The sequence below is a fragment of the Cheilinus undulatus genome, linkage group 1 (genome assembly GCF_018320785.1).
Source record: "Cheilinus undulatus linkage group 1, ASM1832078v1, whole genome shotgun sequence".
In the NCBI taxonomy this organism is placed as follows: domain Eukaryota; kingdom Metazoa; phylum Chordata; class Actinopteri; order Labriformes; family Labridae; genus Cheilinus; species Cheilinus undulatus.
Window position 1 is genome coordinate 59,034,660 of NC_054865.1, and position 27,875 is coordinate 59,062,534.

General features: G+C 37.7%; 2 protein-coding genes across 2 annotated transcripts in view; both read right to left on the reverse strand.

Annotated features, from left to right (window-relative positions):
• Positions 1-483: 483 nt before the first annotated feature.
• Positions 484-16,314, reverse strand: mthfs (5,10-methenyltetrahydrofolate synthetase (5-formyltetrahydrofolate cyclo-ligase)). The gene is made up of 3 exons (XM_041806905.1): positions 15,855-16,314; positions 5,187-5,451; positions 484-1,007 (listed from the first exon to the last, which is right to left on the reverse strand). Exons 1-3 carry the CDS (start codon positions 15,969-15,971, stop codon positions 781-783), a joined length of 609 nt encoding a protein of 202 aa, XP_041662839.1. The 5' UTR covers positions 15,972-16,314; the 3' UTR covers positions 484-780.
• A 7,587-nt stretch (positions 16,315-23,901) lies between these two features.
• LOC121509235 (CD81 protein-like) overlaps positions 23,902-27,875 on the reverse strand; it is a 47,143-nt gene continuing 43,169 nt past the window's right edge. Inside the window, exon 8 of the mRNA XM_041786454.1 lies at positions 23,902-27,207. Within this exon, the coding sequence (XP_041642388.1) occupies positions 27,145-27,207 (63 nt within the window). The 3' untranslated portion in view covers positions 23,902-27,144. The remainder of the gene's footprint in view (positions 27,208-27,875) is intronic.

Genomic DNA, 27,875 nt, shown 5'->3' on the forward strand with positions numbered 1-27,875 from the left:
CATTTCTGTCTTTTTACTAAAGATTTCCACGTAGTTATGTCCTCACCCCATAAACGAAGCTGATCCTCCAGAGATATTCAGACAAATCCTGCAGAGATGACCATGAAAATGTTCATGCATGTCCTGTAATGACCTGCTTTTAAACATGTCCTAACTTCTTCGTTCAATCCTGTTTTGTTTCATTTAACTGGAACATTTTCACTGAAGTCATTTCAGTTGTTGACACGTCTACAGATTTAGAGAATCACTGCTTGAGTTGATCAGAGTTCAGACCGTTCCCTGTCAGGCTGATTCTGCTCATTTGTCAAACTGACTCGGATTTTTCTCTGACATACCAAACTGGGATATTTATGCTTAAAGTGCAGATTTAATCAGGATAAGTTGGTGTTTATCATCACGGCTGCCAGGAGGACGTGTGAACGTTGGTCCTTCCTAAAGGTCTAAACTGTAGGAGTGTAAAGATGAGAGACGACCACACCTCTCCTCCTCTCTTCAGGTTTATTGACCGCAGACATTTACAGACATCAGACCTTTTCTGTCTTCTCTCACATTTATGATTCTCTACTGACAGCAGAATGTGAAATAATCCGGCCCAGTCCCTGATCTGGTCTAAATGTGGTCTGGGACAGACCTGATGTCTCACCTTTAGCCAGGTGAGCGTGGGTTTACCTCACATAGGGCCGTGTTCTGCTGAAGGACCTGAACCGTTTGCACTCAGACTTAGACCGAGGTCTAGCTTCAGTTAAACTGGGACCCTGGACCGGCCACGCTGATGAAGAGTCAATGGTCTTCCTCGTACAGGACTTCGTCGATGAGGACGTCGTTGGCGTCCACGGGGATCTCCTCACACAGCTGCTCCTTGAAGGCCAGGGCGATGGTGTAGGGTTTCCCTCTGGGGTGTCTGATGCAGCGCTCCAGGTACGTGTCGTAGAAACCTTTCCCTCGCCCCAGACGGTTCCCTGAGCGGTCGAAGCCCAGCCCAGGCATCAGGATCAGGTCCAGCCCCCCTGAGGAGTCAGAGTTTAACACCGTCAGGAGGTACAGAAGTCTGAAAACGTCTGCCTTTATGCTAGCGACGGGCAATAACACATATTTAGATTCAACATGACGGCCATACCTTTAGGAAAGAATAAAACACTGGACTATCAGTCTCTGAAAAAGGAGCACACTTCAAAGATGTCCAGACTTCTATTAAGTAACTTTATAACATTTTAACATTTACATCTACTTCAATCTGAAAACTTCCAGTAAACTAAAATGTTTTAGAAAGCAGGTAAAAAAAATAAAATAGCACAAAATTAAAAATGTAAAATATCTACAAGGTAAAAAATGTCCCATTTCAGCCAGAGTAAACCAGTGGTTGTCTACTGGTGTGCCCTGGGAGTTCATCTGACTGTACATCAGTACTGCAACTATGCAGCAACTACAGACACTACAGCCAAGGTCCTTACTGCAGCGTTAGACAGTGCATCATGCAGCACTGTATGCTAACTGTCCATCTGTTAAACAGGCACATGTAAATTTACATGTACAGTAGACCAGCTGTCATATCTGTCTCAGAGACCATCCAGCATCATGAAGTGCTTTAATGCGGACTCTTTCATTTTCAGTCAGCTCTCCACATTTTACCATTTTGAACAGGAATGAGGAATTTCAAACTGAATTCACCCAAATGTGAGCCGGCTCACTGGGCTTCTCTGAGAAGTCAGAAATGAATCAAGCATAACATTCAAGCGCTAAAACTCATTTTTCTGTTCAGGAATGACAGTAAATAACTATAATCTGACATACTGATCATAAATATTAATGTGCTTTATTATTTTTTCAGTTTTTTGTAAATCAGTAAATGTGAAAATTCATGGATAACAATAATAATTCTATTTTAGCATTAAAAATATCATTTGGGTTAAAGAGCTTCTACATATTAACCATTGCAGAAACATCAAAATGATTTTGGTAATTACCAATGCTGTTAATTTAGGGCAGCTGTAGCAGAAACCTGACTTTAGGGTGGCTAATACATTTGTTAGGAACTGTATAATATTTCAGAGTTAAAACACCAGGAGAGATCTGAAACCTGCTGTCAGGAGCTGAACTCTACTGTTCCATCATCATGAACCTGAGCGTCTGCTCCTCATGTCTGAATGAGACTGACTGCTACGGTGCTTTACACAGGAATAAAACCCTCTATAGACTCAGAGATCTGGCTGCCATTGCCTCTCTGTGATCTATTTATGACCTTTGACCTGATGCTGATCAACAGAGTAGTAATAATACGGATAAACGGTCTGGTGAATTCTCCTCAGAGTCAGATCAACTCGGTGTCTGCAGTAAACCTTTGTTTGAAACCACAGCTCCACCTAGTGGCCAGTCTCTGTCTTACAGCATGAACCTGCAGTGGAGCAGAAACAGCTGATCCAATCAGGAGCTGCAGTTAATTCCACTAACGTCATCTATAGCCAGGGTTCACACGCCTGCTCCAAGGTCTGATCAGAGCTCCTCTCATGGTCGATTCCAAAGATTTACACATTTAAACAGCAGAGCTCAGACCTGATCTCTGAGACATCCTGATGGATCATTGTTGTTTTTCTACGTCTGAAATGATTCCACCAATAAATAAATAGATAAATAAATACAAACATAGGTCAACCTGTATCTGTGAGGCCTGGCTCTCTGGGGCTGTAGCTTGTAGAGCGGTGTGCAGACTGACCATGGTTAAATATCTACAGTGAGAGCTTAGAACAGCTGACCAGCCCATTAACACAAACACAGGTGATTCACCGACAAGTAGCAGTCAGACCTTTCTGTTCATCACAACCCCAGGTCCAGAAAAGCTGGGCTCCATATTCTATTGAAAGGAGAACAGAAACAACCTATCAGAGGCTGAAATGAGACGTTTCACCATCTCAGGAAAAACATGAGCTCCTTTAGACTCTGATGGCAGCAACACGTCTGAAAAGGTAGAGATGGGGCGACTATAGGATGGAAAACAGCTGGAGGAGCATTTCACAACTAATCAGGTTAATTGTCATCAGGTCAGATCATGACTGGGTATAAAAGGAGCATTTTAGAGAGGCAGAGTCTCTCAGGAGTAAAGATGGGCAGAGGTTCAACGATCTGTGAAAAACTGAGTCTAAAACTCAGGGAATCATTTCATAAAAATGTTCCCCAGACTCTGAATCTCCTCCATGTACAGTCCAGAATATCATCAACAGAGAATCTGGACAAATCTCTGAGAGCAAGGGACGAGGCTGAAGGGGCCCTCAGGGGCCCCCAGGGGCCACGTCGTTAAAGACAGACATGACTCTGTAGTGAAATCACTGCATGGGCTCAGGAACATTCCAGAAATCATCGTCTGTCAACACAGTTGGCCGTGCCATCCACCAATGACAGTTAAAGCTGATCATGGAGAGAAGAAGCCATATGTGAACAGGATCCAGAAACACCGTGGTCCGTCTTCTCTGGACCAAAGCTCATTTAACATGGACTGAGGAAACATGGAAAACTGTTCTGTGGTCAGAGGAAACATGGAAAACTGTTCTGTGGTCAGAGGAAACATGGAAAACTGTTCTGTGGTCAGAGGAAACCACAGAACTGTGTCCTGTGGACTAAAGAGGATCTGGAGCATCCAGCTGGTTCTCCTGGCTCAGGTCTAAAGCCTGCATCTCTGATGGTATGGGTGCATTAGTGCCTATGGCGTGGGCAGCTCTGACATCTGGAAAGGAACTATCAATGCTGAAAGTAGAGAGAGCTTTTAAAGCAGTGACACTCAACGTGTGACTATTGTATGATTATTTATGAAAATAAATTTGTGAAATTTGTGGTCTTAATTTCAAATATTATTACTATATTATTCCCCCAGAAAACCTCAACAGAGGGAAACTTCTGTGCCCCTTTTCACCCATTTAAACTACCTTTTGCCATTAAATGCCACTTTCTCCTACCTTTTTACCAATTTTGACACTTTTTTTGACAACTGTTGACCCATTTTTTGCCACTTCTATCCCATTTTGCCCCTTTTCACCATTTTTGCTACCAATTCTCACCCATCATAGCTACCTTTTGTCATCAAATACCACTTGTTTCCTATTTTTTGCCCATTGTTGCCACTCTTAAATATTTTCCTGAAATGTTCAATTGTCTGAGTTTAACCTCTGACCTGCTGTCTCTGTTCTATTGTGGATCAGATATGTTTTAGAACAGGGGTGTCAAAGTCAAGGCCCGGGGGCCAAATCTGGCCTGCATGATCAGAACCCATTTTTATTCTAACTGGCCCACCTGTATGAGGTCTGCAGATTTCCTCCTGTATAAAAATGTCAGTTTGACCTTGTTGGTTTGAAACATCCTTGTTAAGTCATCCAGATTAGAAAAAGGAAAGAGAAAAATGATGAGTTAAAAAGCCAAGAAGGTGGGAAAATGAAATCATTTTTCTGTTTTCATGTCAAATTTTCAATTTTGCATCTCAAAATCAGAACTTAAACTTATAATTTTGGCTTTTAATTTCATATTTTGACCTTTTAGAAAGACATTTTTAAATTTAAGTGACCTTTTCAACTCATGATTTTGAATTTTATCTTTTCAACTCCTAACCGAGACTTTAATCCTGTATTTTGCCCTTTAAAAACTAAAATATTTAAAACCCATGATTCGAATTTTATCTCATACTTTTACCCTTTAAACTTCTGATTTCAAATTGTATGACATATTTTGACTTTTTAAACTCATGATTTCTAATTTTATTTCTTATTTTGATGTTTAAAACTTGTTTTTTTAATTTTATCTCATATTTTGAGCTATAAAAGTTGTGATTTCAAATTTCAAATTTAATATTTTTGCCTTTTACAAACTTAATTTTACATTTTAATTTCATGCTTTGACCTTTTTAACTAATACGTTTGTCTTTTTATCTCAGATTTTGAGACTTTAAATGTATAATTTTGGCTTTTTTTAATGTCACAGTCATCTATCATCAGTTCTTTTTTTCCATTTTTCATCAGTGGTGAAAATTACGTTGACAGTTTCGGGTTAAATGTGGACCCTGTTAGGCCCTCAGGTTGGACCTGAACCCAGACTCCAGCCCTGGTTTTGGAGATCTAATAATCACTGACTTCTGTTGTTATTTACATTTACACAGCGCCCCGTCTTTTTTGGAACCGGGTTGTACCTGTCCTTTAGCATGGGCTCACCTGCAGACAGCGCCTCCTCTCTGCTGTGGTCGTCATCTGCAGGCTGTCTGATGTTCCAGGACGTCAGCGGCAGCGCCCTCATGTCCTCCAGACTCCTCAGCTGCAGCATGTCCATGTGACTGGAGCTGCTCTCATATCGGGGGATGAAGCAGCTCTTCCCCTCTTTGAACACGGCTCTGATGATTTCCTCAGTGTGTACTTCATCGTGCATGCTGAGAAACACGGCGATCCTCTGACTGGACACATACTTAGGGTGTTTGAACAGCTGGGAGGAGAAGCAGAGGCACCAAATGTTAATACTGATGAGACAGAGCAGACCTCAGTAAACCTGACAACAGCAGGGATGGAGCACATTACACTATACCAGCATCAGCAGGGCACAGCTCTAGAAGGGACAGTAGCTTTTAAGGATTCACTCCTCAGAGGTTTTACTCTATCATTGATTTTATTAATCTATCACAGTCAATATCATTAACCTTTTTGACAAAAACCCTCTTTAGTGTCAATGTGAAACCAAATTTCTACAAAGTAATATCACTAAATAAGAATCAGTAATATAATATCAGTGAGTGCATAAATATTCCTCCTTCTAGTCAGTCTTTAGTAGAGTCTCCTCTGTCTGCAGTCTCAGTCCATCTGAGTCTGTGTGGATAGGTCTCAGTCTCTGAGTCTGTGTGGATAGGTCTCAGTCTCTGAGTCTGTGTGGATAGGTCTCAGTCTCAGCTCTGAGTCTGTGTGGATAGGTCTCAGTCTCAGCTCTGAGTCTGTGTGGATAGGTCTCAGTCTCTGAGTCTGTGTGGATAGGTCTCAGTCTCAGCTCTGAGTCTGTGTGGATAGGTCTCAGTCTCTCTGAGTCTGTGTGGATAGGTCTCAGTCTCTGAGTCTGTGTGGATAGGTCTCAGTCTCTCTGAGTCTGTGTGGATAGGTCTCAGTCTCTCTGAGTCTGTGTGGATAGGTCTCAGTCTCTGAGTCTGTGTGGATAGGTCTCAGTCTCTGAGTCTGTGTGGATAGGTCTCAGTCTCTGAGTCTGTGTGGATAGGTCTCAGTCTCTGAGTCTGTGTGGATAGGTCTCAGTCTCCCTGAGTCTGTGTGGATAGGTCTCAGTCTCTGAGTCTGTGTGGATAGGTCTCAGTCTCCCTGAGTCTGTGTGGATAGGTCTCAGTCTCTGAGTCTGTGTGGATAGGTCTCAGTCTCTGAGTCTGTGTGGATAGGTCTCAGTCTCTGAGTCTGTGTGGATAGGTCTCAGTCTCACTGAGTCTGTGTGGATAGGTCTCAGTCTCTGAGTCTGTGTGGATAGGTCTCAGTCTCCCTGAGTCTGTGTGGATAGGTCTCAGTCTCTGAGTCTGTGTGGATAGGTCTCAGTCTCTGAGTCTGTGTGGATAGGTCTCAGTCTCCCTGAGTCTGTGTGGATAGGTCTCAGTCTCTGAGTCTGTGTGGATAGGTCTCAGTCTCTGAGTCTGTGTGGATAGGTCTCAGTCTCTGAGTCTGTGTGGATAGGTCTCAGTCTCTGAGTCTGTGTGGATAGGTCTCAGTCTCTGAGTCTGTGTGGATAGGTCTCAGTCAGGATCAAACATCTGGACTCTGGAATTTTACTCCATTCTTCTTTGATAAAGTGCTCAAGCTCTGTCAGGTTGATCAGGGATCAGGACTGAAGTCCCCATTAAAGTCCAGACCCTAATCTCTCCTGGACTGAGGTCTTTGACTCGGCCACTCCAGAACATTCTCCTTGTCGTCTTTAAACCATTCCTGTGTAGCTTTCTCTAGATGCTTCGGCTCAATGTCTGACTAGAGAATAAATCTTCTCTAAGGCCTAGTTCTCCGTCAGACTGAAGAAGATTGACCTCCAGGATTCATTTTATCCTCTACCTTTACGAACCCTCCAGGGCAAGCTGCTGAGAAGCATCCCCACAGCATGATGCTGCCACCAGCGTGCTCCACAGTGGGGATGGTGTGTTTGTGGTGATGTCAGTGTTTGGCGTCTTGTCTGATGGTCTCAAAGCTCCATTCTGGTCTCATCAGACCAAAGACCTTTCTTCCTCTTGACCATGGAGTCTCCCACAGTCCTTCTGGTGAACTCTAGTCCAGATTGAATCTGAGTTTTCTTCAACAGTGTCTTTCTCTAAAGCTCTGACTGGTGAAGAACCCGGCCAACAGTTGTCGTCTGCAGAGTCTCTCCATCTCAGCTGCTGAAGCTTGGAACTCCTTCAGAGTAGTCATAGGTGTCTTGGTGTCCTCTCTCACTAGTCTCCTTCTTGCACGCCCACTCAGTCTGTGAGGACGGTCTGATCTAGGCAGATTTACACATGTGACATATTCCTTCATTTCTTCATGATGGATTTAACTGAACTCTGGGGGATGTTCAGAGACTTGGAGATGTTTCTGACTCCATCCTCTGACTTAGACTTTTCAATAACCTTTTCTCTGAGTGTTCTTTTGTCTTCATGGTGTAATGGTAGCCAGGAATACTGGACCTTCCAGACACAGGTGTTTTTATACCACGATCACTAACTGAGACTATTAGCACCAACTGTCTGGACCTCTGCTGGATCAGCTCAGTCACGTTAAAGCAGAGGAATATTCATCCACTCACTGATTTATCATTACAGTTTTATTTAACATCACTCTGTAGAAATCTGTTTCACGTTGACATTAAAGAGGGTTCTGACATTGTGACATGGACAATGTTTGATTAAATAAATAAATAAAAGGGTCAAAGATCTACAGAAAGACTAGTAAAACTGACTGAAGTCTTCAGTAACAGAGGGACCAGAGTGTTGTGTAAAAACGTCCACTCATAAATAATTAACAGGATTGTCAACTGTTATCTAACATCTGTGGGAACTTTAACACGGATAGTCTGACTTTAAAAAAATATCTGCATTATTAATAAAGAGCAGAAACCTTTATTCTAATCTAGGTTCACTTTAATCTCTGTCCAGTGAACTATACTGGTTTAGAGGTGGATCCTCATGTCTGATTATTACCTCTGAAAAACTCTGAGGATAAACCCACAGACATCAGCTGGGAGTAACTCTAACATTATATTCTAACCTGATAAAGAGTAACTCTAACATTTTATTCTAACATGATAAAGAGTAACTCTAACATTACATTCTAACATAATGAAGAGTATCTCTAACATTATATTCCAACCTGATAAAGAGTAACTCTAACATTATATTCTAACCTGATAAAGAGTGACTCTAACATCATATTCTAACCTGATAAAGAGTAACTCTAACATTACATTCTTACATAATGAAGAGTATCTCTAACATTACATTCTATTATAATGAAGAGTATCTCTAACATTATATTCTAACCTGATAAAGAGTAACTCTAACATTATATTCTAACCTGATAGAGAGTAACACTAACATTATATTCTGACCTGATAAAGAGTAGCTCTAACATTATATTCTATCATAAAAAAGAGTAACTCTAACATTATATTCTAACCTGATAAAGAGTAACTCTAACATTATATTCTAACCTGATAGAGAGTAACACTAACATTATATTCTGACCTGATAAAGAGTAGCTCTAACATTATATTCTATCATAAAAAAGAGTAACTCTAACATTATATTCTAACCTGATAAAGAGTAACTCTAACATTATATTCTAACCTGATAAAGAGTAACTCTCACATTATATTCTAACCTGATAAAGAGTAACCCTAACATTATATTCTAATATAATAAAGAGTAACTCTAACATTATATTCTAATATAATAAAGAGTAACTCTAACATTATAACATAAAAAAAAACACTTTCATTATATTCTAACCTGATAAAGAGTAACTCTAACATTATATTCTAACCCGACAAAGAGTAACTCTAACATTACATTCTAACATAATAAAGAGTAACTCTAACATCATATTCTAACCTGATAAAGAGTAACTCTAACATTATATTCTAACCTGATAGAGAGTAACTCTAACATTACATTCTAACATAATGAAGAGTATCTCTAACATTATATTCTAACCTGATAAAGAGTAACTCTAACATAATATTCTAACCTGAAAAAGAGTAACTCTAGCATTATATTCCAACCTGATAAAGAGTAACTCTAACATTATATTCTAACCTGATAAAGAGTAACTCTAACATTATATTCTAACATAAAGAGTAACTCTAACATTATATTCTAACCTGATAAAGAGTGACTCTAACATCATATTCTAACCTGATAAAGAGTAACTCTAACATTATATTCTAAAATAAAAAAGAGCAACTCTAACATTGTATTCTTACCTGATAAAGAGTAACTCTAACATTACATTCTTACATAATGAAGAGTATCTCTAACATTACATTCTATTATAATGAAGAGTATCTCTAACATTATATTCTAACCTGATAAAGAGTAACTCTAACATTATATTCTAACCTGATAAAGAGTAACTCTAACATTATATTCTGACCTGATAAAGAGTAGCTCTAACATTATATTCTACCATAAAAAAGAGTAACTCTAACATTATATTCTAACCTGATAAAGAGTAACTCTAACATTATATTCTAACCTGATAAAGAGTAACTCTCACATTATATTCTAACCTGATAAAGAGTAACCCTAACATTATAACATAAAAAAAACACTTTCATTATATTCTAACCTGATAAAGAGTAACTCTAACATTATATTCTAACCCGACAAAGAGTAACTCTAACATTACATTCTAACATAATAAAGAGTAACTCTAACATTATAACATAAAAAAAACACTTTCATTATATTCTAACCTGATAAAGAGTAACTCTAACATTATATTCTAACCCGACAAAGAGTAACTCTAACATTACATTCTAACATAATAAAGAGTAACTCTAACATCATATTCTAACCTGATAAAGAGTAACTCTAACATTATATTCTAACCTGATAGAGAGTAACTCTAACATTACATTCTAACATAATGAAGAGTATCTCTAACATTATATTCTAACCTGATAAAGAGTAACTCTAACATAATATTCTAACCTGAAAAAGAGTAACTCTAGCATTATATTCCAACCTGATAAAGAGTAACTCTAACATTATATTCTAACCTGATAAAGAGTAACTCTAACATTATATTCTAACATAAAGAGTAACTCTAACATTCTATTATAACCTGATAAAGAGTAACTCAAACATTGTATTCTTACCTGATAAAGAGTAACTCTAACATTATATTCTAACATAAAAAAGAGTAACTCTAACATTATATTCTAACATAATAAAGAGTAACTCTAACATTATATTCTAATCTGATAAAGAGTATCTCTAACATTATATTCTAACCTGATAGAGAGTAACTCTAACATAATATTCTAACCTGATAAAGGATAACTCTAACATTATAGTCTAACACAATAAAGAGTAACTCTAACATTACATTCTTACATAATGAAGAGTATCTCTAACATTATATTCTAACCTGATAAAGAGTAACTCTAACATTATATTCTAACCTGACAAAGAGTAACACTAACATTATATTCTAACCTGATAAAGAGTAACTCTAACATCATTTCTAACCTGATAAAGAGTAACTCTAACATTTCATTCTAACATAATGAAGAGTATCTCTAACATTATATTCTAACCTGATAAAGAGTAACTCTAACATTATATTCTAACACAATAAAGAGTAACTCTAACATTACATTCTTACATAATGAAGAGTAACTCTAACATTATATTCTAACCTGATAAAGAGTAACTCTAACATTATATTCTAACTTGATAAAGAGTAACACTAACATTATATTCTAACCTGATAAAGAGTAACTCTTACATTATATTCTAACCTGATAAAGAGTAACTCTAACATTATATTCTCACCTGATAAAAAGTGGCACTAACATTATATTCTAACATAATAAAGAGTAACTCTAACATTATATTCTAACCTGATAAAAAGTAACTCTAACATTATATTCTAACATAAAAAAGAGCAATTCTAACATTATATTCTAACATAATAAAGAGCAACTCTAACATTATATTCTAACCTGATAAAGAGTAACTCTAACATTATATTCTTACATAATGAAGAGTATCTCTAACATTATATTCTAACCTGATAAAGAGTAACTCTAACATTATATTCTAACCTGATAAAGAGTAACTCTAACATCATATTCTAACCTGATAAACGGTTACTATAACATTATAACATAAAAAAGAGCAACTCTAACATTGTATTCTTACCTGATAAAGAGTAACTCTAACATTATATTCTAACATAAAGAGTAACACTAACATTATATTCTAACCCGACAAAGAGTAACTCTAACATTACATTCTAACTTGATAAAGAACAACTCTAACATTATATTCTTACCTGATAAAGAGCAACTCTAACATTATATTCTAAGATAATAAAGAGTAACTCTAACATTATAATCTAACCTGATAAAGAGTAACTCTAACATTATATTCTAACCTGATAAAGAGTAACTCTAACATTATATTCTAACATAATAAAGAGTAACTCTAACATTATATTCTAACCCGACAAAGAGTAACTCTAACATTACATTCTAACATAATAAAGAGTAACTCTAACATCATATTCTAACCTGATAAAGAGTAACTCTAACATTATATTCTAACCTGATACAGAGTAACTCTAACATTACATTCTAACATAATGAAGAGTATCTCTAACATTATATTCTAACCTGATAAAGAGTAACTCTAACATAATATTCTAACCTGAAAAAGAGTAACTCTAACATTATATTCTAACATAAAAAAGAGCAATTCTAACATTATATTCTAACCTGATAAAGAGTAACTCTAACATTATATTCTAACCTGATAAAGAGTAACTCTAACATTATAACATAAAAAAAAACACTTTCATTATATTCTAACCTGATAAAGAGTAACTCTAACATTATATTCTAACCCGACAAAGAGTAACTCTAACATTACATTCTAACATAATAAAGAGTAACTCTAACATCATATTCTAACCTGATAAAGAGTAACTCTAACATTATATTCTAACCTGATACAGAGTAACTCTAACATTACATTCTAACATAATGAAGAGTATCTCTAACATTATATTCTAACCTGATAAAGAGTAACTCTAACATAATATTCTAACCTGAAAAAGAGTAACTCTAGCATTATATTCCAACCTGATAAAGAGTAACTCTAACATTATATTCTAACCTGATAAAGAGTAACTCTAACATTATATTCTAACATAAAGAGTAACTCTAACATTATATTCTAACCTGATAAAGAGTGACTCTAACATCATATTCTAACCTGATAAAGAGTAACTCTAACATTATATTCTAAAATAAAAAAGAGCAACACTAACATTGTATTCTTAACCTGATAAAGAGTAACTCTAACATTACATTCTTACATAATGAAGAGGAACTCTAACATTATATTCTTACATAATTAAGAGTATCTCTAACATTATATTCTAACCTGATAAAGAGTAACTCTAACATTATAATCTAACCTGATAAAGAGTAACTCTAACATTATATTCTAACCTGATAAAGAGTAACTCTAACATTATATTCTAACATAATAAAGAGTAACTCTAACATTATATTCTAACATAATAAAGAGTAATTCTAACATTATATTCTAATCTGATAAAGAGTAACTCTAACATTATATTCTAACATAAAGAGTAACACTAACATTATATCCTAACCCGACAAAGAGTAACTCTAACATTACATTCTAACCCGACAAAGATTAACTCTATCATTATAATCTAACCTGATAAATAGTAACACTAACATTAGAACATAAAACAAACACTATCATTATATTCTAACCTGATAAAGAGTAACTCTAACATTATATTCTAACCCGACAAAGAGTAACTATAACATTATAACATAAAAAAGAGCAACTCTAACATTGTATTCTTACCTGATAAAGAGTAACCCTAACATTATATTCTAACCTGATAGAGTAACTCTAACATTACATTCTAACATAATGAAGAGTATCTCTAACATTATATTCTAACCTGATAAAGAGTAACTCTAACATAATATTCTAACCTGAAAAAGAGTAACTCTAGCATTATATTCCAACCTGATAAAGAGTAACTCTAACATTATATTCTAACCTGATAAAGAGTAACTCTAACATTATATTCTAACATAAAGAGTAACTCTAACATTCTATTATAACCTGATAAAGAGTAACTCAAACATTGTATTCTTACCTGATAAAGAGTAACTCTAACATTATATTCTAACATAAAAAAGAGTAACTCTAACATTATATTCTAACATAATAAAGAGTAACTCTAACATTATATTCTAATCTGATAAAGAGTATCTCTAACATTATATTCTAACCTGATAGAGAGTAACTCTAACATAATATTCTAACCTGATAAAGGATAACTCTAACATTATAGTCTAACACAATAAAGAGTAACTCTAACATTACATTCTTACATAATGAAGAGTATCTCTAACATTATATTCTAACCTGATAAAGAGTAACTCTAACATTATATTCTAACCTGACAAAGAGTAACACTAACATTATATTCTAACCTGATAAAGAGTAACTCTAACATCATTTCTAACCTGATAAAGAGTAACTCTAACATTTCATTCTAACATAATGAAGAGTATCTCTAACATTATATTCTAACCTGATAAAGAGTAACTCTAACATAATATTCTAACCTGATAAAGAGTAACTCTAGCATTTTATTCTAACCCGACAAAGAGTAACTCTAACATTATATTCTAACCTGATAAAGAGTAACTCTAACATTATATTCTAACACAATAAAGAGTAACTCTAACATTACATTCTTACATAATGAAGAGTAACTCTAACATTATATTCTAACCTGATAAAGAGTAACTCTAACATTATATTCTAACTTGATAAAGAGTAACACTAACATTATATTCTAACCTGATAAAGAGTAACTCTTACATTATATTCTAACCTGATAAAGAGTAACTCTAACATTATATTCTCACCTGATAAAAAGTGGCACTAACATTATATTCTAACATAATAAAGAGTAACTCTAACATTATATTCTAACCTGATAAAAAGTAACTCTAACATTATATTCTAACATAAAAAAGAGCAATTCTAACATTATATTCTAACATAATAAAGAGCAACTCTAACATTATATTCTAACCTGATAAAGAGTAACTCTAACATTATATTCTTACATAATGAAGAGTATCTCTAACATTATATTCTAACCTGATAAAGAGTAACTCTAACATTATATTCTAACCTGATAAAGAGTAACTCTAACATCATATTCTAACCTGATAAACGGTTACTATAACATTATAACATAAAAAAGAGCAACTCTAACATTGTATTCTTACCTGATAAAGAGTAACTCTAACATTATATTCTAACATAAAGAGTAACACTAACATTATATTCTAACCCGACAAAGAGTAACTCTAACATTACATTATAACTTGATAAAGAACAACTCTAACATTATATTCTTACCTGATAAAGAGTAACTCTAACATTATATTCTAAGATAATAAAGAGTAACTCTAACATTATAATCTAACCTGATAAAGAGTAACTCTAACATTATATTCTAACCTGATAAAGAGTAACTCTAACATTATATTCTAACATAATAAAGAGTAACTCTAACATTATATTCTAACCCGACAAAGAGTAACTCTAACATTACATTATAACTTGATAAAGAACAACTCTAACATTATATTCTTACCTGATAAAGAGTAACTCTAACATTATATTCTAAGATAATAAAGAGTAACTCTAACATTATAATCTAACCTGATAAAGAGTAACTCTAACATTATATTCTAACCTGATAAAGAGTAACTCTAACATTATATTCTAACCTGATACAGAGTAACTCTAACATTACATTCTAACATAATGAAGAGTATCTCTAACATTATATTCTAACCTGATAAAGAGTAACTCTAACATAATATTCTAACCTGAAAAAGAGTAACTCTAACATTATATTCTAACATAAAAAAGAGCAATTCTAACATTATATTCTAACCTGATAAAGAGTAACTCTAACATTATATTCTAACCTGATAAAGAGTAACTCTAACATTATATTCTAACCTGATAAAGAGTAACTCTAACATGATATTCTAACCTGATAAAGAGTAACTCTTACATTATATTCTTACCTGATAAAGAGTAACTCTAACATTATATTTTAACATAATAAAGAATAACTCTAACATTATATTCTAACATAATAAAGAGTAACTCTAACATTATATTCTAACATAATAAAGAGTAACTCTAACCTTATATTCTAACATAATAAAGAGTAACTCTAACATTATATTCTAATCTGATAGAGTAACTCTAACATTATATTCTAACATAATAAAGAGTTACTCTAACATTATATTCTAACATAATAAAGAGTAACTCTAACATTATATTCTAACATAATAAAGAGTAACTCTAACATTATATTCTAACATAATAAAGAGTAACTCTAACATTATATTCTAACATAATAAAGAGTAACTCTAACATTATATTCTAACATGATAAAGAGTAACTCTAACATTATATTCTAATCTGATAAAGAGTAACTCTAACATTATATCCTAACATAATAAAGAGTAGCTCTAACATTATATTCTACCATTATAAAGGGTCTCACCTTCAGAGAGAGGACTGCTGACTGTCTCCTCTTCTCCTCCTCACTCAGAGCTGACACTCTCCGTCGGATCTCTCTCCTCAGAGCCTGTTTAGCTGCTCTCACCGCTGCTGCTGACATCTTACTGGTTTACTCTCTCTAGTGCTGGTCAAACTGGTCTACGGGGCCTGCTCGGACTGGGTTCAACACCCCGTCCAGTCTATACTTCATGTGGCCCTGCAGGAGTCAAACATTAACCCGAGAACTCGGTTCAACAGCAGCCCGTTTGCACTCACACATGACAGCACGCGGAGGGGCGGGGATGTGACGTCCCATGCGTCTGACGTGTAAAGCGCTACGTGGTCCTGACGGGAGCGCGCACAGCTTTAATTCATTCATCCGAAGATTTACCGAGATCAGAAACAGTTAAGGTTTCTGCAAAAAGACACAAGACTTCTTCCTCCTCTTCCTCTTCTTCTTCTGCTGCTTCTGCTTCTTCGCCGCTCTGTTTTATGGCGGGTTTCCACCGTTAGAGGTACATACCGCCACCTACTGTACCGGAATGTGTAGCACTGATACTACCAAGACTGTATGGCTGCAGCTCGGAGCCTCTCGCCTCATGCCCTCTCGCCTCATGCCCTCTCTCCCGGTTTGCCTCCGAGCTTCCAATGTTTCAAAATAAAAGCATGAATGTCTTGTTTGTGTTTTTGACAATCAAGCTAATGAATAAAACATTTACAACATGTGTCTTCAAGATAAATGCAGACGGACTGAAAATCATCCTGTATTCATCATTTTATTTTAGTAATCCTGGGTGAAAAGTTGCTTTAAGCATTGTATGTAATGGAATCGGGGTATTTCTGTCCACTGTTGGTACAGAATGTTGTACCTCTGTAGTTATTGTGCCTCAGCTCACAGGCTCTGTGAATGCACTGTCTTATCTTGTGTTTAAGTGATAGTACACATACACACATACTCACACACACACACACACCTACACATATACACACTCACACACACCCCAAAACATATGTAGTTGCAGATGGAGCATTTTTCCTGTGAAGTGTAAGAAGAATATGGAGTCTATGTCTTAAAAGACACAAATAAATGAAACATTTATTGTTCAGTGTGAGATTTCTTCGTTGTACAGCAGAACGTTCTAGAGTGGATTATAACAAACACTCGGGAACTTACCCACGAATCCATTTAAAAAATCACCAATTTGTGTTTTTGACCCTGTCAACTTGCCGTTGTACACGCCGATGCATGAGACGAGTGGGCATGAGACAAGAGGGCATGAGACAAGAGGGCATGAGACAAGAGGTCCAGGCTGCAACAATACCCGCCTCGATACTACAAGGGCATTATTAGTGTTGACAACATTTATCGCAGTGGTTCTCAACCTTGGGGTTGGGACCCCATTTGGGGTCGCGAGACACTGAGAGGGGGTCACCATATTCCCTAAAAAATAGTAAGAATATTTTTAAAATTACACTGTTGCCACCTTAGACAAATTTAACCCATTTTCATTAATTTTCCCATAAATTTTAACACATTTTTGCCATTTAACACCTACTTTTTTCAGTTTTAAACTCTTTCCACTACTTTTTTTCTGCCTAGTGTTGCCTCTTAAGATTAATGTTGCCTCTGATGACCCGTTATTGCCACTATTAACCCCTTTTTACCACTTTTTTACACCCAATTTTTCCCATTTTATCCCCATTTCACTACTATATCTGCCTATTTTCTCTTTCTTAGTTAACACTTTTTTGCCAGTTTATATCAATTTTTCAATTAAATTATTATTATTTTTTTTAACCAAATTTTCACACATTTTGGCCAGTTTAAAGCCATTTCAGCCTTTACTGAACTCCTTTTTACCACTATTTATGCCAATTTTTTCCACTTTAACCCATTTTAATCCCTTTTTTTTGTCAACAAAAGGGATTCACATTTTAAGAAGGCTATTTACTACACAAATGATTAAAAAGATATTTATTTCTTCGATAAGAGTGGTTTTTCTATCAGGTTAGATATAAATTATGGTTATCACAAGTTAACTTTATAATGGATCATGGTTTTGCTGACCTCCATGGTCCCCCAGTTTGGCTGGGCACCAGAAAGCTCTCGTATGTCTCCCCTTATGGGTGACCTGACAAGGTTGAGAACCCCTGATCTACAGTACCGGTCAAAAGTTTTGGACACACCTCCTCATTCAAAGGTTGGGCTTTATTTTGATTCTTTTCTAGTTTACCTGACATCAGGGTTCAGAGTAACTGTAGCTCAGGTTCCTCTGTAAAGCAGCTTAGGTTCCTCTTTAAATCCAGCTCAGGTTCCTCTGTAAAGCAGCTTAGGTTCCTCTTTAAATCCAGCTCAGGTTCCTCTGTAAAGCAGCTTAGGTTCCTCTTTAAATCCAGCTCAGGTTCCTCTGTAAAGCAGCTTAGGTTCCTCTTTAAATCCAGCTCAGGTTCATCTGTAAATGTATCTCAGGTTCCTCTGTAAATGAGCTCAGGTTCCTCTGTAAAGCAGCTTAGGTTCCTCTTTAAATCCAGCTCAGGTTCCTCTGTAAAGCAGCTTAGGTTCCTCTTTAAATCCAGCTCAGGTTCATCTGTAAATGTATCTCAGGTTCCTCTGTAAATGTATCTCAGGTTCCTCTGTAAATGTAGCTCAGGTTCCTCTGTAAATGTAGCTCAGGTTCCCCTGTAAATGAAGCTCAGGTTCCCCTGTAAATGAAGTTCAGGTTCCCCTATAAATGTAGCTTAGGATCCTCTTTAAATCCAGCTCAAGTTCCTCTGTAAATGTAGCTCAGGTTCCTCTGTAAATGTAGCTCAGGTTCCTCTGTAAATGTAGCTCAGGTTCCTCTGTAAATGTAGCTCAGCTTCCTCTGTAAATGTAGCTCAGGTTCCTCTGTAAATGTAGCTCAGGCTCCCCTGTAAATGTAGCTCAGGCTCCCCTGTAAATGTAGCTCAGGTTCCACTTTAAATGTAGCTCAGGTTCCTCTGTAAATGTAGCTCAGGTTCCTCTGTAAATGTAGCTCAGGTTCCCCTGAAAATGTAGTTCAGGTTCATCTGTAATTTTAGCTCAGGTTCCTCTGTAACTGTAGTTCAGGTTCCCCTGTAAATGTAGCTTAGGTTCCTTTTAAAAAGTAGCTCAGGTTCCTCTGTAAATGTAGCTCAGGTTGCTATGTAAATGTAGCTCAGGTTCCTCTGAAAATGTAGTTCAGGTTCATCTGTAATTTTAGCTCAGGTTCCTCTGTAACTGTAGTTCAGGTTCCCCTGTAAATGTAGCTTAGGTTCCTTTTAAAAAGTAGCTCAGGTTCCCCTGTAAATGAAGTTCAGGTTCCCCTATAAATGTAGCTTAGGATCCTCTTTAAATCCAGCTCAAGTTCCTCTGTAAATGTAGCTCAGGTTCCTCTGTAAATGTAGCTCAGGTTCCTCTGTAAATGTAGCTCAGGTTCCTCTGTTACTGTAGTTCAGGTTCCTCTGTAAATGTAGCTCAGGTTCCTCTGTAAATGTAGCTCAGGTTCCCCTGTAAATGTAGCTCAGGTTCCTCTGTAAATGTAGCTCAGGTTCCTCTGTAAATGAAGTTCAGGTTCCTCTGTGAATGTAGCTCAGGTTCCTCTGTAAACGTAGCTCAGGTTCCTCTGTAACTGTAGTTCAGGTTCCCCTGTAAATGTAGCTTAGGTTCCTTTTAAAAAGTAGCTCAGGTTCCCCTGTAAATGAAGCTCAGGTTCCCCTGTAAATGAAGTTCAGGTTCCCCTATAAATGTAGCTTAGGATCCTCTTTAAATCCAGCTCAAGTTCCTCTGTAAATGTAGCTCAGGTTCCTCTGTAAATGTAGCTCAGGTTCCTCTGTAATTTTAGCTCAGGTTCCTCTGTTACTGTAGTTCAGGTTCCTCTGTAAATGTAGCTCAGGTTCCCCTGTAAATGTAGCTCAGGTTCCTCTGTAAATGTAGCTCAGGTTCCTCTGTAAATGAAGTTCAGGTTCCTTTGTGAATGTAGCTCAGGTTCCTCTGTAAACGTAGCTCAGGCTCCCCTGTAAATATAGCTCAGGTTCCTCTGTAAATGTAGCTCAGGTTCCCCTGTAAATGTAGCTCAGGTCCCCCTGTAAATGAAGTTCAGGTTCCTCTGTAAATGTATCTCAGGTTCCCCTGTAAATGTAGCTCAGGCTCCCCTGTAAATGTAGCTCAGGTTCCCCTTTAAATGTAGCTTAGGTTCCTCTGTAAATGTAGCTCAGCTTCCTCTGTAAATGTAGCTCAGGTTCCTCTGTAAATGTAGCTCAGGTTCCTCTGTAAATGTAGCTCAGGTTCCTCTGTAAATGTAGCTCAGGTCCCCCTGTAAATGAAGTTCAGGTTCCTCTGCAAATGTAGCTCAGGTTCCCCTGTAAATGTAGCTCAGGCTTCCCTGTAAATGTAGCTCAGGTTCCACTTTAAATGTAGCTCAGGTTCCTCTGTAAATGTAGCTCAGGTTCCTCTGTAAATGTAGCTCAGGTTCCTCTGAAAATGTAGTTCAGGTTCATCTGTAATTTTAGCTCAGGTTCCTCTGTAACTGTAGTTCAGGTTCCCCTGTAAATGTAGCTTAGGTTCCTTTTAAAAAGTAGCTCAGGCTCCCCTGTAAATATAGCTCAGGTTCCCCTGTAAATGTAGCTCAGGTCCCCCTGTAAATGAAGTTCAGGTTCCTCTGTAAATGTAGCTCAGGTTCCCCTGTAAATGTAGCTCAGGTTCCCCTGTAAATGTAGCTCAGGCTCCCCTGTAAATGTAGCTCAGGTTCCCCTTTAAATGTAGCTTAGGTTCCTCTGTAAATGTAGCTCAGCTTCCTCTGTAAATGTAGCTCAGGTTCCCCTGTAAATGTAGCTCAGATTCCTCTGTAAATGTAGCTCAGGTTCCTCTGTAAATGAAGTTCAGGTTCCTCTGTGAATGTAGCTCAGGTTCCTCTGTAAACGTAGCTCAGGCTCCCCTGTAAATATAGCTCAGGTTCCTCTGTAAATGTAGCTCAGGTTCCCCTGTAAATGTAGCTCAGGTCCCCCTGTAAATGAAGTTCAGGTTCCTCTGTAAATGTAGCTCAGGTTCCCCTGTAAATGTAGCTCAGGCTCCCCTGTAAATGTAGCTCAGGTTCCCCTTTAAATGTAGCTTAGGTTCCTCTGTAAATGTAGCTCAGCTTCCTCTGTAAATGTAGCTCAGGTTCCCCTGTAAATGTAGCTCAGATTCCTCTGTAAATGTAGCTCAGGTTCCTCTGTAAATGAAGTTCAGGTTCCTCTGTGAATGTAGCTCAGGTTCCTCTGTAAACGTAGCTCAGGCTCCCCTGTAAATATAGCTCAGGTTCCTCTGTAAATGTAGCTCAGGTTCCCCTGTAAATGTAGCTCAGGCTCCCCTGTAAATGTAGCTCAGGTTCCCCTTTAAATGCAGCTCAGGATCCTCTGTAAATATAGCTCAGGTTCCCCTGAAAATGTAGTTCAGGTTCATCTGTAATTTTAGCTCAGGTTCCTCTGTAACTGTAGTTCAGGTTCCTCTGTAAATGTAGCTCAGGTTCCTCTGTAAATGTAGCTCAGGTTCCCCTGTAAATGTAGCTCAGCTTCCTCTGTAAATGTAGCTCAGGTTCCCCTGTAAATGTAGCTCAGATTCCTCTGTGAATGTAGCTCAGGTTCCTCTGTAAACGTAGCTCAGTCTCCCCTGTAAATGTAGCTCAGATTCCTCTGTAAATGTAGCTCAGGTTCCTCTGTAACTGTAGCTCAGGTTCCTCTGTAAATGTAGCTCAGGTTCCCCTGTAAATGTAGCTCAGGCTCCCCTGTAAATGTAGCTCAGGTTCCCCTGTAAATGTAGCTCAGGTTCCTCTGTAACTGTAGTTCAGGTTCCCCTGTAAATGTAGCTTAGGTTCCTTTTTAAATGTAGCTCAGGTTCCTCTGTAAATGTAGCCCAGGTTGCTATGTAAATGTAGCTCAGGTTCCTCTGTAACTGTAGCTCAGGTTCCTCTTTAAATGTAGCTCAGGTTCCCCTGAAAATGTAGCTCAGGTTCCTCTGTAAATGTAGCTTAGGTTCCTCTGTAAACGTAGCTCAGACTCCCCTGTAAATGTAGCTCAGGCTCCCCTGTAAATGCAGCTCAGGTTCCTCTGTAAATATAGCTCAGGATCCTCTGTAAATGTAGCTCAGGTTCCTCTGTAAATGTAGCTTAGGTTCCTCTGTAAACGTAGCTCAGACTCCCCTGTAAATCTAGCTCAGGCTCCCCTGTAAATGCAGCTCAGGTTCCTCTGTAAATCTAGCTCAGGCTCCCCTGTAAATGCAGCTCAGGTTCCTCTGTAAATATAGCTCAGGATCCTCTGTAAATGTAGCTCAGGTTCCTCTTTAAATGTAGCTCAGGTTCCTCTGTAAATATAGCTCAGGATCCTCTGTAAATGTAGCTCAGGTTCCTCTGTAATTTTAGCTCAGGTTCTTCTGTAAATGTAGCTCAGGTTCCTCTGTAAATGTAGCTCAGGTTCCTCTGTAATTTTAGCTCAGGTTCTTCTGTAAATGTAGCTCAGGTTCCTCTGTAATTTTAGCTCAGGTTCTTCTGTAAATGTAGCTCAGGTTCCTCTGTAATTTTAGCTCAGGTTCCTTTGTAACTGTAGCTCAGGTTCCTCTGTAAATGTAGCTCAGGTTCCTCTGTAATTTTAGCTCAGGTTCTTCTGTAAATGTAGCTCAGGTTCCTCTGTAATTTTAGCTCAGGTTCCTCTGTAAATGTAGCTCAGGTTCCTCTGTAATTTTAGCTCAGGTTCTTCTGTAAATGTAGCTCAGGTTCCTCTGTAATTTTAGCTCAGGTTCCTTTGTAACTGTAGCTCAGGTTCCCCTGTAAATGTAGCTTAGGTTCCTTTTTAAATGCAGCTCAGGTTCCTCTGTAAATATAGCTCAGGATCCTCTGTAAATGTAGCTCAGGTTCCTCTGTAATTTTAGCTCAGGTTCCTCTGTAACTGTATCTCAGGTTCCTCTGTAAATGTAGCTCAGGTTCCTCTGTAAATGTAGCCCAGGTTGCTATGTAAATGTAGCTCAGGTTCCTCTGTAACTGTAGCTCAGGTTCCCCTTTAAATGTAGCTTAGGTTCCTCTTTAAATGTAGCTCAGGTTCCTCTGTAAATGTAGCCCAGTTTGCTATGTAAATGTAGCTCAGGTTCCTCTGTAACTGTAGCTCAGGTTCCTCTGTAAATGTAGCTTAGGTTCCTTTTTAAATGTAGCTCAGGTTCCTCTGTAAATGTAGCTTAGGTTCCTTTTTAAATGTAGCTCAGGTTCCTCTGTAAATGTAGCTCAGGTTCCTTTTTAAATGTAGCTCAGGTTCCTCTGTAAATGTAGCCCAGGTTGCTATGTAACTGTAGCTCAGGTTTCTCCATGTCTCTGCTGAGATGTTTTTACACCTTGACTGGAGTCCACCTCTGCTAAATTAACCTGATTGGACATGATTCTAAAGCCACGCCCCTCTCTATGTAAGGCCTCACAGCTGACACTGACATCAGAGCAGAAACAAAGGGTCAAAGGTCAGAGGAGCTGCAGAGACAGGATTATTGACAGGCACAGATCTAGAGAAGACTACAGAAACATTTCTGCGGCTCTGAAGGTTCCAGAGAGATGTCTGGACCAACCAGGACTATTCTAGAGCTGGTCACCATCAGGGGATCAGAGAGGAGACCAAGAACCTGACGGTCCCTCTGACTGAGCTCCAGAGATCCTGGAGGAGATGGGACAAAGTTCTAGAAGGAGAACCATCACTGCAGCCCTTTTATGGAGGAGAGGAGAGATGAAGACTCTCCTCAGAGAGAAATCACGATGACAGGACGAACCAACGATAGTTCCTAAATTAAAAAGGGGGCGTGACTGCTCCACAGGACCAGGTCGGTCTGGATGGATGTATTCCCTTCATAGATAATAAAAACTGACCTGAGTGTTGACTCGGGTTATGTTGGTCTAATTCTAACACTGATGACCTGAAACATGACTCTCCGCCCCCCTCAGACATGGAAGTTCTGACCCTCCTCAGCAAAACCAGGGACTCAGAGACTGTCCCCGTTTCCTTCTTCTCCTCAGGTTTTAAAGAAAGGACTGACACGCTGAGACTTTATCTGTAAAGAACATTTAATCCCTTTATATCTGGGCAAACCAAAGTCTACAGGAGCTGAGAGGGGTCAAATTTAAGTGGCAGCGTGTTCAAAAGGCAGCGTTGTGGACAGGGTCAAGGTTGGACTTCCTCTGGCCCACACCGCCACAAAACAAGCCCCTCCCCCTCCGTGCAGACTCCCTTTAGGACGTACCAGACACGACATCACAATACAGGAGGAGAAAGGCATACATGGTCTCTACAGCATCATGGTTCAGAACAATCCAGCTGTGAGGACTACAAGACACTTGGACTGGTTCTCCGTTAGCACGAGTTTAACGAGGAGTTAGTGAAGAACGAGGGCGTCAGGGATGGCTGTGGGGCCGTGTTAGTGAGAGAGCGAGAACGCCGTGGTCGGCTGGCGGTGAGATCCTGCAGGTAAAGCTGTTGGTGCGACTGCTGTCCCACGCCAAACAGGACAGAAGTCAGCGCTACCATCAGCCTGAGAGGGCAGGACTGGGCGTCCAGGAGCAGACACAGAACCACGAAGACTCGCCCACCTCATGGATGGTAACAGGGCGTAACACGCTGCGGTTATAACCTCCTGAGAGCCTGCGAGCACACATTAGGGCATGAGGCTTTCCTACAACACAGTTATAAATTCTGCTTTAAAATTTGTATTAATAAAGTTTTAGTCGTTTGATTGGGATGTCTTTCAGGAATTTCGGGAATTTGATTGGAAATTTGGGAAGGGAATTTCCTTCAAAAGTTTTCCTGAATTTCCATGAAATTCTGGAGATTTTGTTTGGATGTTTGGAGGATTTTGGGGGGGCATTTTCCACAGATTTAGGATGGACTTTCTTTGCATTTTTTTGGGAAATTTGATTTGAAATGTTAAGTGATGATTGGTTTAAAATTTAGGGAAATTTTCCTGAAATATTTTTAAGGATTTATTGGAATTTTTGGTGAAATTTTTATGTTTATCCCCAGAAAGACTACCTAAAATGTTTGGGAATATTTGTGGGGTATTTTACCCGTAGTTTTACATGGAGCTGATGTTTTTTAAGTTTTGGGACTTTGATTGGAAACTTCCCTCAAAATTTTCCTGAATTTTCATGGAATTTTAGGGACTTTGTTTGAATGTTTTCTTTTTTTTTTTTTCCGGGAAATTTTCCATGGAGTTCAGGTGCAATTTATGTGGAAATTTTGGGGAATTTACTCAGAAATTTTAAGTGAAATTTGCTTTGAAATTTTGGGTACTTTGCTTAAAAGTTTGCAGGAATTTCATGAAATTTTCATGGGGTTTTGGTAATTTTACATAAATTTCTGGCAATGTCTTGAAAAAATATATTCATGTCATATTTTAGTCAAAACTACGTCCTGTTTAAAGACAGTGCTTAGTTTTTTTTCTTCTTATCAGGTCCGGCTGATCCTAAATAAGTGAGGAAAACTACTCCTGCATTGATAAAGAAAGCAGGAGGACAGAGGAGCGTCGTCGTGTCCGCTCATCTGACAGCTGTAAGCGTGCTGAGGTCTGGGTCCGGGTCACAGATCCACCATCAGAGTCTCAGAGCTTCCAGACTTTAGAGTTTCTGCTTCAGGCTGATTTAAACATGGAAGAACTGAGGACAGGAAGTCCTCGCCCCCCCCCCCGTGGTTCAGTCTACATGGTACCGTGTCTGCTCCTTCAAATCGCCTTCAGGGTCAGACTGCAGCGGCGTTAGCGGGACAGTAGAAGAGTTAGTGCAAACCCAGGGTCAACCGTTACGTGAACCATGGCGACGAGGAGGTTAGTTCGCTTTGGGACAATGCCGGGACGGGACGATGAGACAGGATGAGACCCAACCAGACGAGGGAACACGCCACAGAAGATTCCGGAAGATTCCAGACACAATCAGGAGCTGAAACCCACCAGACTCGTCTCTGACCTGATCCAGGCTCAAGAGATTAAACCGGTTTTTATTCTTAAGGCCAGAACTCCTGAGGTGTGAGGGGACCAGACCGCTGAGCACGCTCTCTGAGGACTAAACAGGGCACGGGCAAGAGCCAATCAGGAACGGAGCTGACTGTAACCACGAGGAAAACGCCGTTTAGACGTTTACTGGACCGTGGTGTTTGATTGGTCGTTACTCCAGGGTTGAAATTTCTCATTTTTAAAAACATTTAAGCTCTTTATAACGTTTTAACTAGAACATTCTGTTTTTTATCTTATAAATTTCCAACTGTTTAAACTTTAAATTCATGACTCACTCATTCTAAAATTTTAGTTCTTTTCTTGTTAATTTATGAATTTTGATTCTCAGATTTTTCTGACTTCAGTTATCAGTTAAAAAAAAAAAAAAATCTAAAATTTACAACTTCTTCAACTTGTTAATTTTTTTTTAAGTCTTGTAAATGTATGACTCTCAATCTTCAAAATTATTATTTTTTTTTCTTGTAATTTTAAGACTTTTAAACTTGGAAACTTTTATTTAAACAAGAAAAGTTTTTTCCTTGTGAATTGCTTAATTTTTATAAATTGTAAATTTAGACTTTTAACTTGAAACATTTTCAAACTTAAATAAATTTCTTCTAAACTTTTAACTGTAAAGTTTGTCTCTAGAGAATTAAAGACCGTCATCTTTGTTTTTATTTCAGAGCGGCTCTGATTCGCCGTCGTGGTTAAAACGGATCGAAGGATGAATTTCTGTCCTTTTTATTTTGATGCTTTGTCTTTAAACCTAAAGGAATCAGTCAACCTGAGAGAAAAATACAGTTTTTAAGGATTTCTGCAGCGGGGGAACGCCTTGCACCGCCGTCTCCTGCATACGTCGCACAGCGGCACGGCGGCGGGGACGCTAACGGTAAATCTGCGTGGTCTGGTTGGGCCTGGAGGAACGGGAACAAGCAGAGAGTGTAATTCAACATCCATGCTCAGGCAGTCATAAAGCACTGTTAATATAGATATTTATATACAGTTTATACATACAACAGTGAAAAAACATCCATAAAAGCAGAATAGAAAGAGAAACAGAGGTCAGAGGTGAGCGCTGATATAGTCTCTAGCTAGGAGGTTAGCATAGCATGGGTTAAATATGCAGAACAGCATGTGACTAACATAAAACTTCATAGACAGTGTCATTAAAGGCTCCATGGAGGAGTTTACACGCTCTCACAGAGCTAACTAAATCCAGCAAGCAATACATGTGACATCTCCTGCTTATAAAAGGAAATAAGAATAAAAACACGCCGCCCCTCCTTCATCCCACGCCTGATTGGATGCTTCAGTACACCGGGCTGTTACGGATCCCGCAGCACAACACCATGCTGAAGATCATCTCGAAGATCTGCCAGGGACCAGAGAGAGCAGCCGTTAGGAAGAGGGACAAGGAATAAATATCTGTAATATTAAATATGTAGATTAAACCCTCGGCTCCTCTCCAGCAAATACAAAAACACGAAATGAAGACAGCAGAGAAACGAACCATCAGACAGAGGGATGAGGAAAAATACAGGAGAAAAATTCACAGTTACTCATATAGATAGAAAATAAATATAGGTGAAAAATGAAAGATTAAATATGGAGATAATAAACAAATATAGGAGAAATATAAACGATTAAATATGGAGAAAGAAAATAAATATAGAAGAAATATTAAAGATTAAATATGGAGATAGAAAATAAATATAGAAGAAATATTAAAGATTAAATATGGAGAAAAAAAATAAATATAGGAGAAATATAGATTCGTAAAATATGAGATAATAAATAAATATAGGAGAAATATTAATGAGTAAAATATGGAGATAGAAAATGAATAAAGGAGAAATATTAACCATTAAATATAGAGATAGAAAATAAATGTAGGGGAAATATTAATTAGTAAAATATGGAGATAAAAATAAATAAAGGAGAAATACTAGAGATTAAATATGGAGATAATAAATAAATATAGGAGAAATATAAACGATTAAATATAGAGATAGAAAAAAAATATAGGAGAAATATTAATGA

Excerpts from the sequence above, each read along its gene's own strand:
- mthfs (XM_041806905.1), bottom strand. The coding sequence starts at position 15,971 with ATGTCAGCAGCAGCGGTGAGAGCAGCTAAACAGGCTCTGAGGAGAGAG. Across the intron at positions 5,452-15,854 it reads CAGCAGTCCTCTCTCTGAAG|CTGTTCAAACACCCTAAGTA; the intron begins GTGAGACCCTTT and ends TTCTCCTCCCAG. Across the intron at positions 1,008-5,186 it reads AGAGGAGGCGCTGTCTGCAG|GGGGGCTGGACCTGATCCTG; the intron begins GTGAGCCCATGC and ends CTGACTCCTCAG.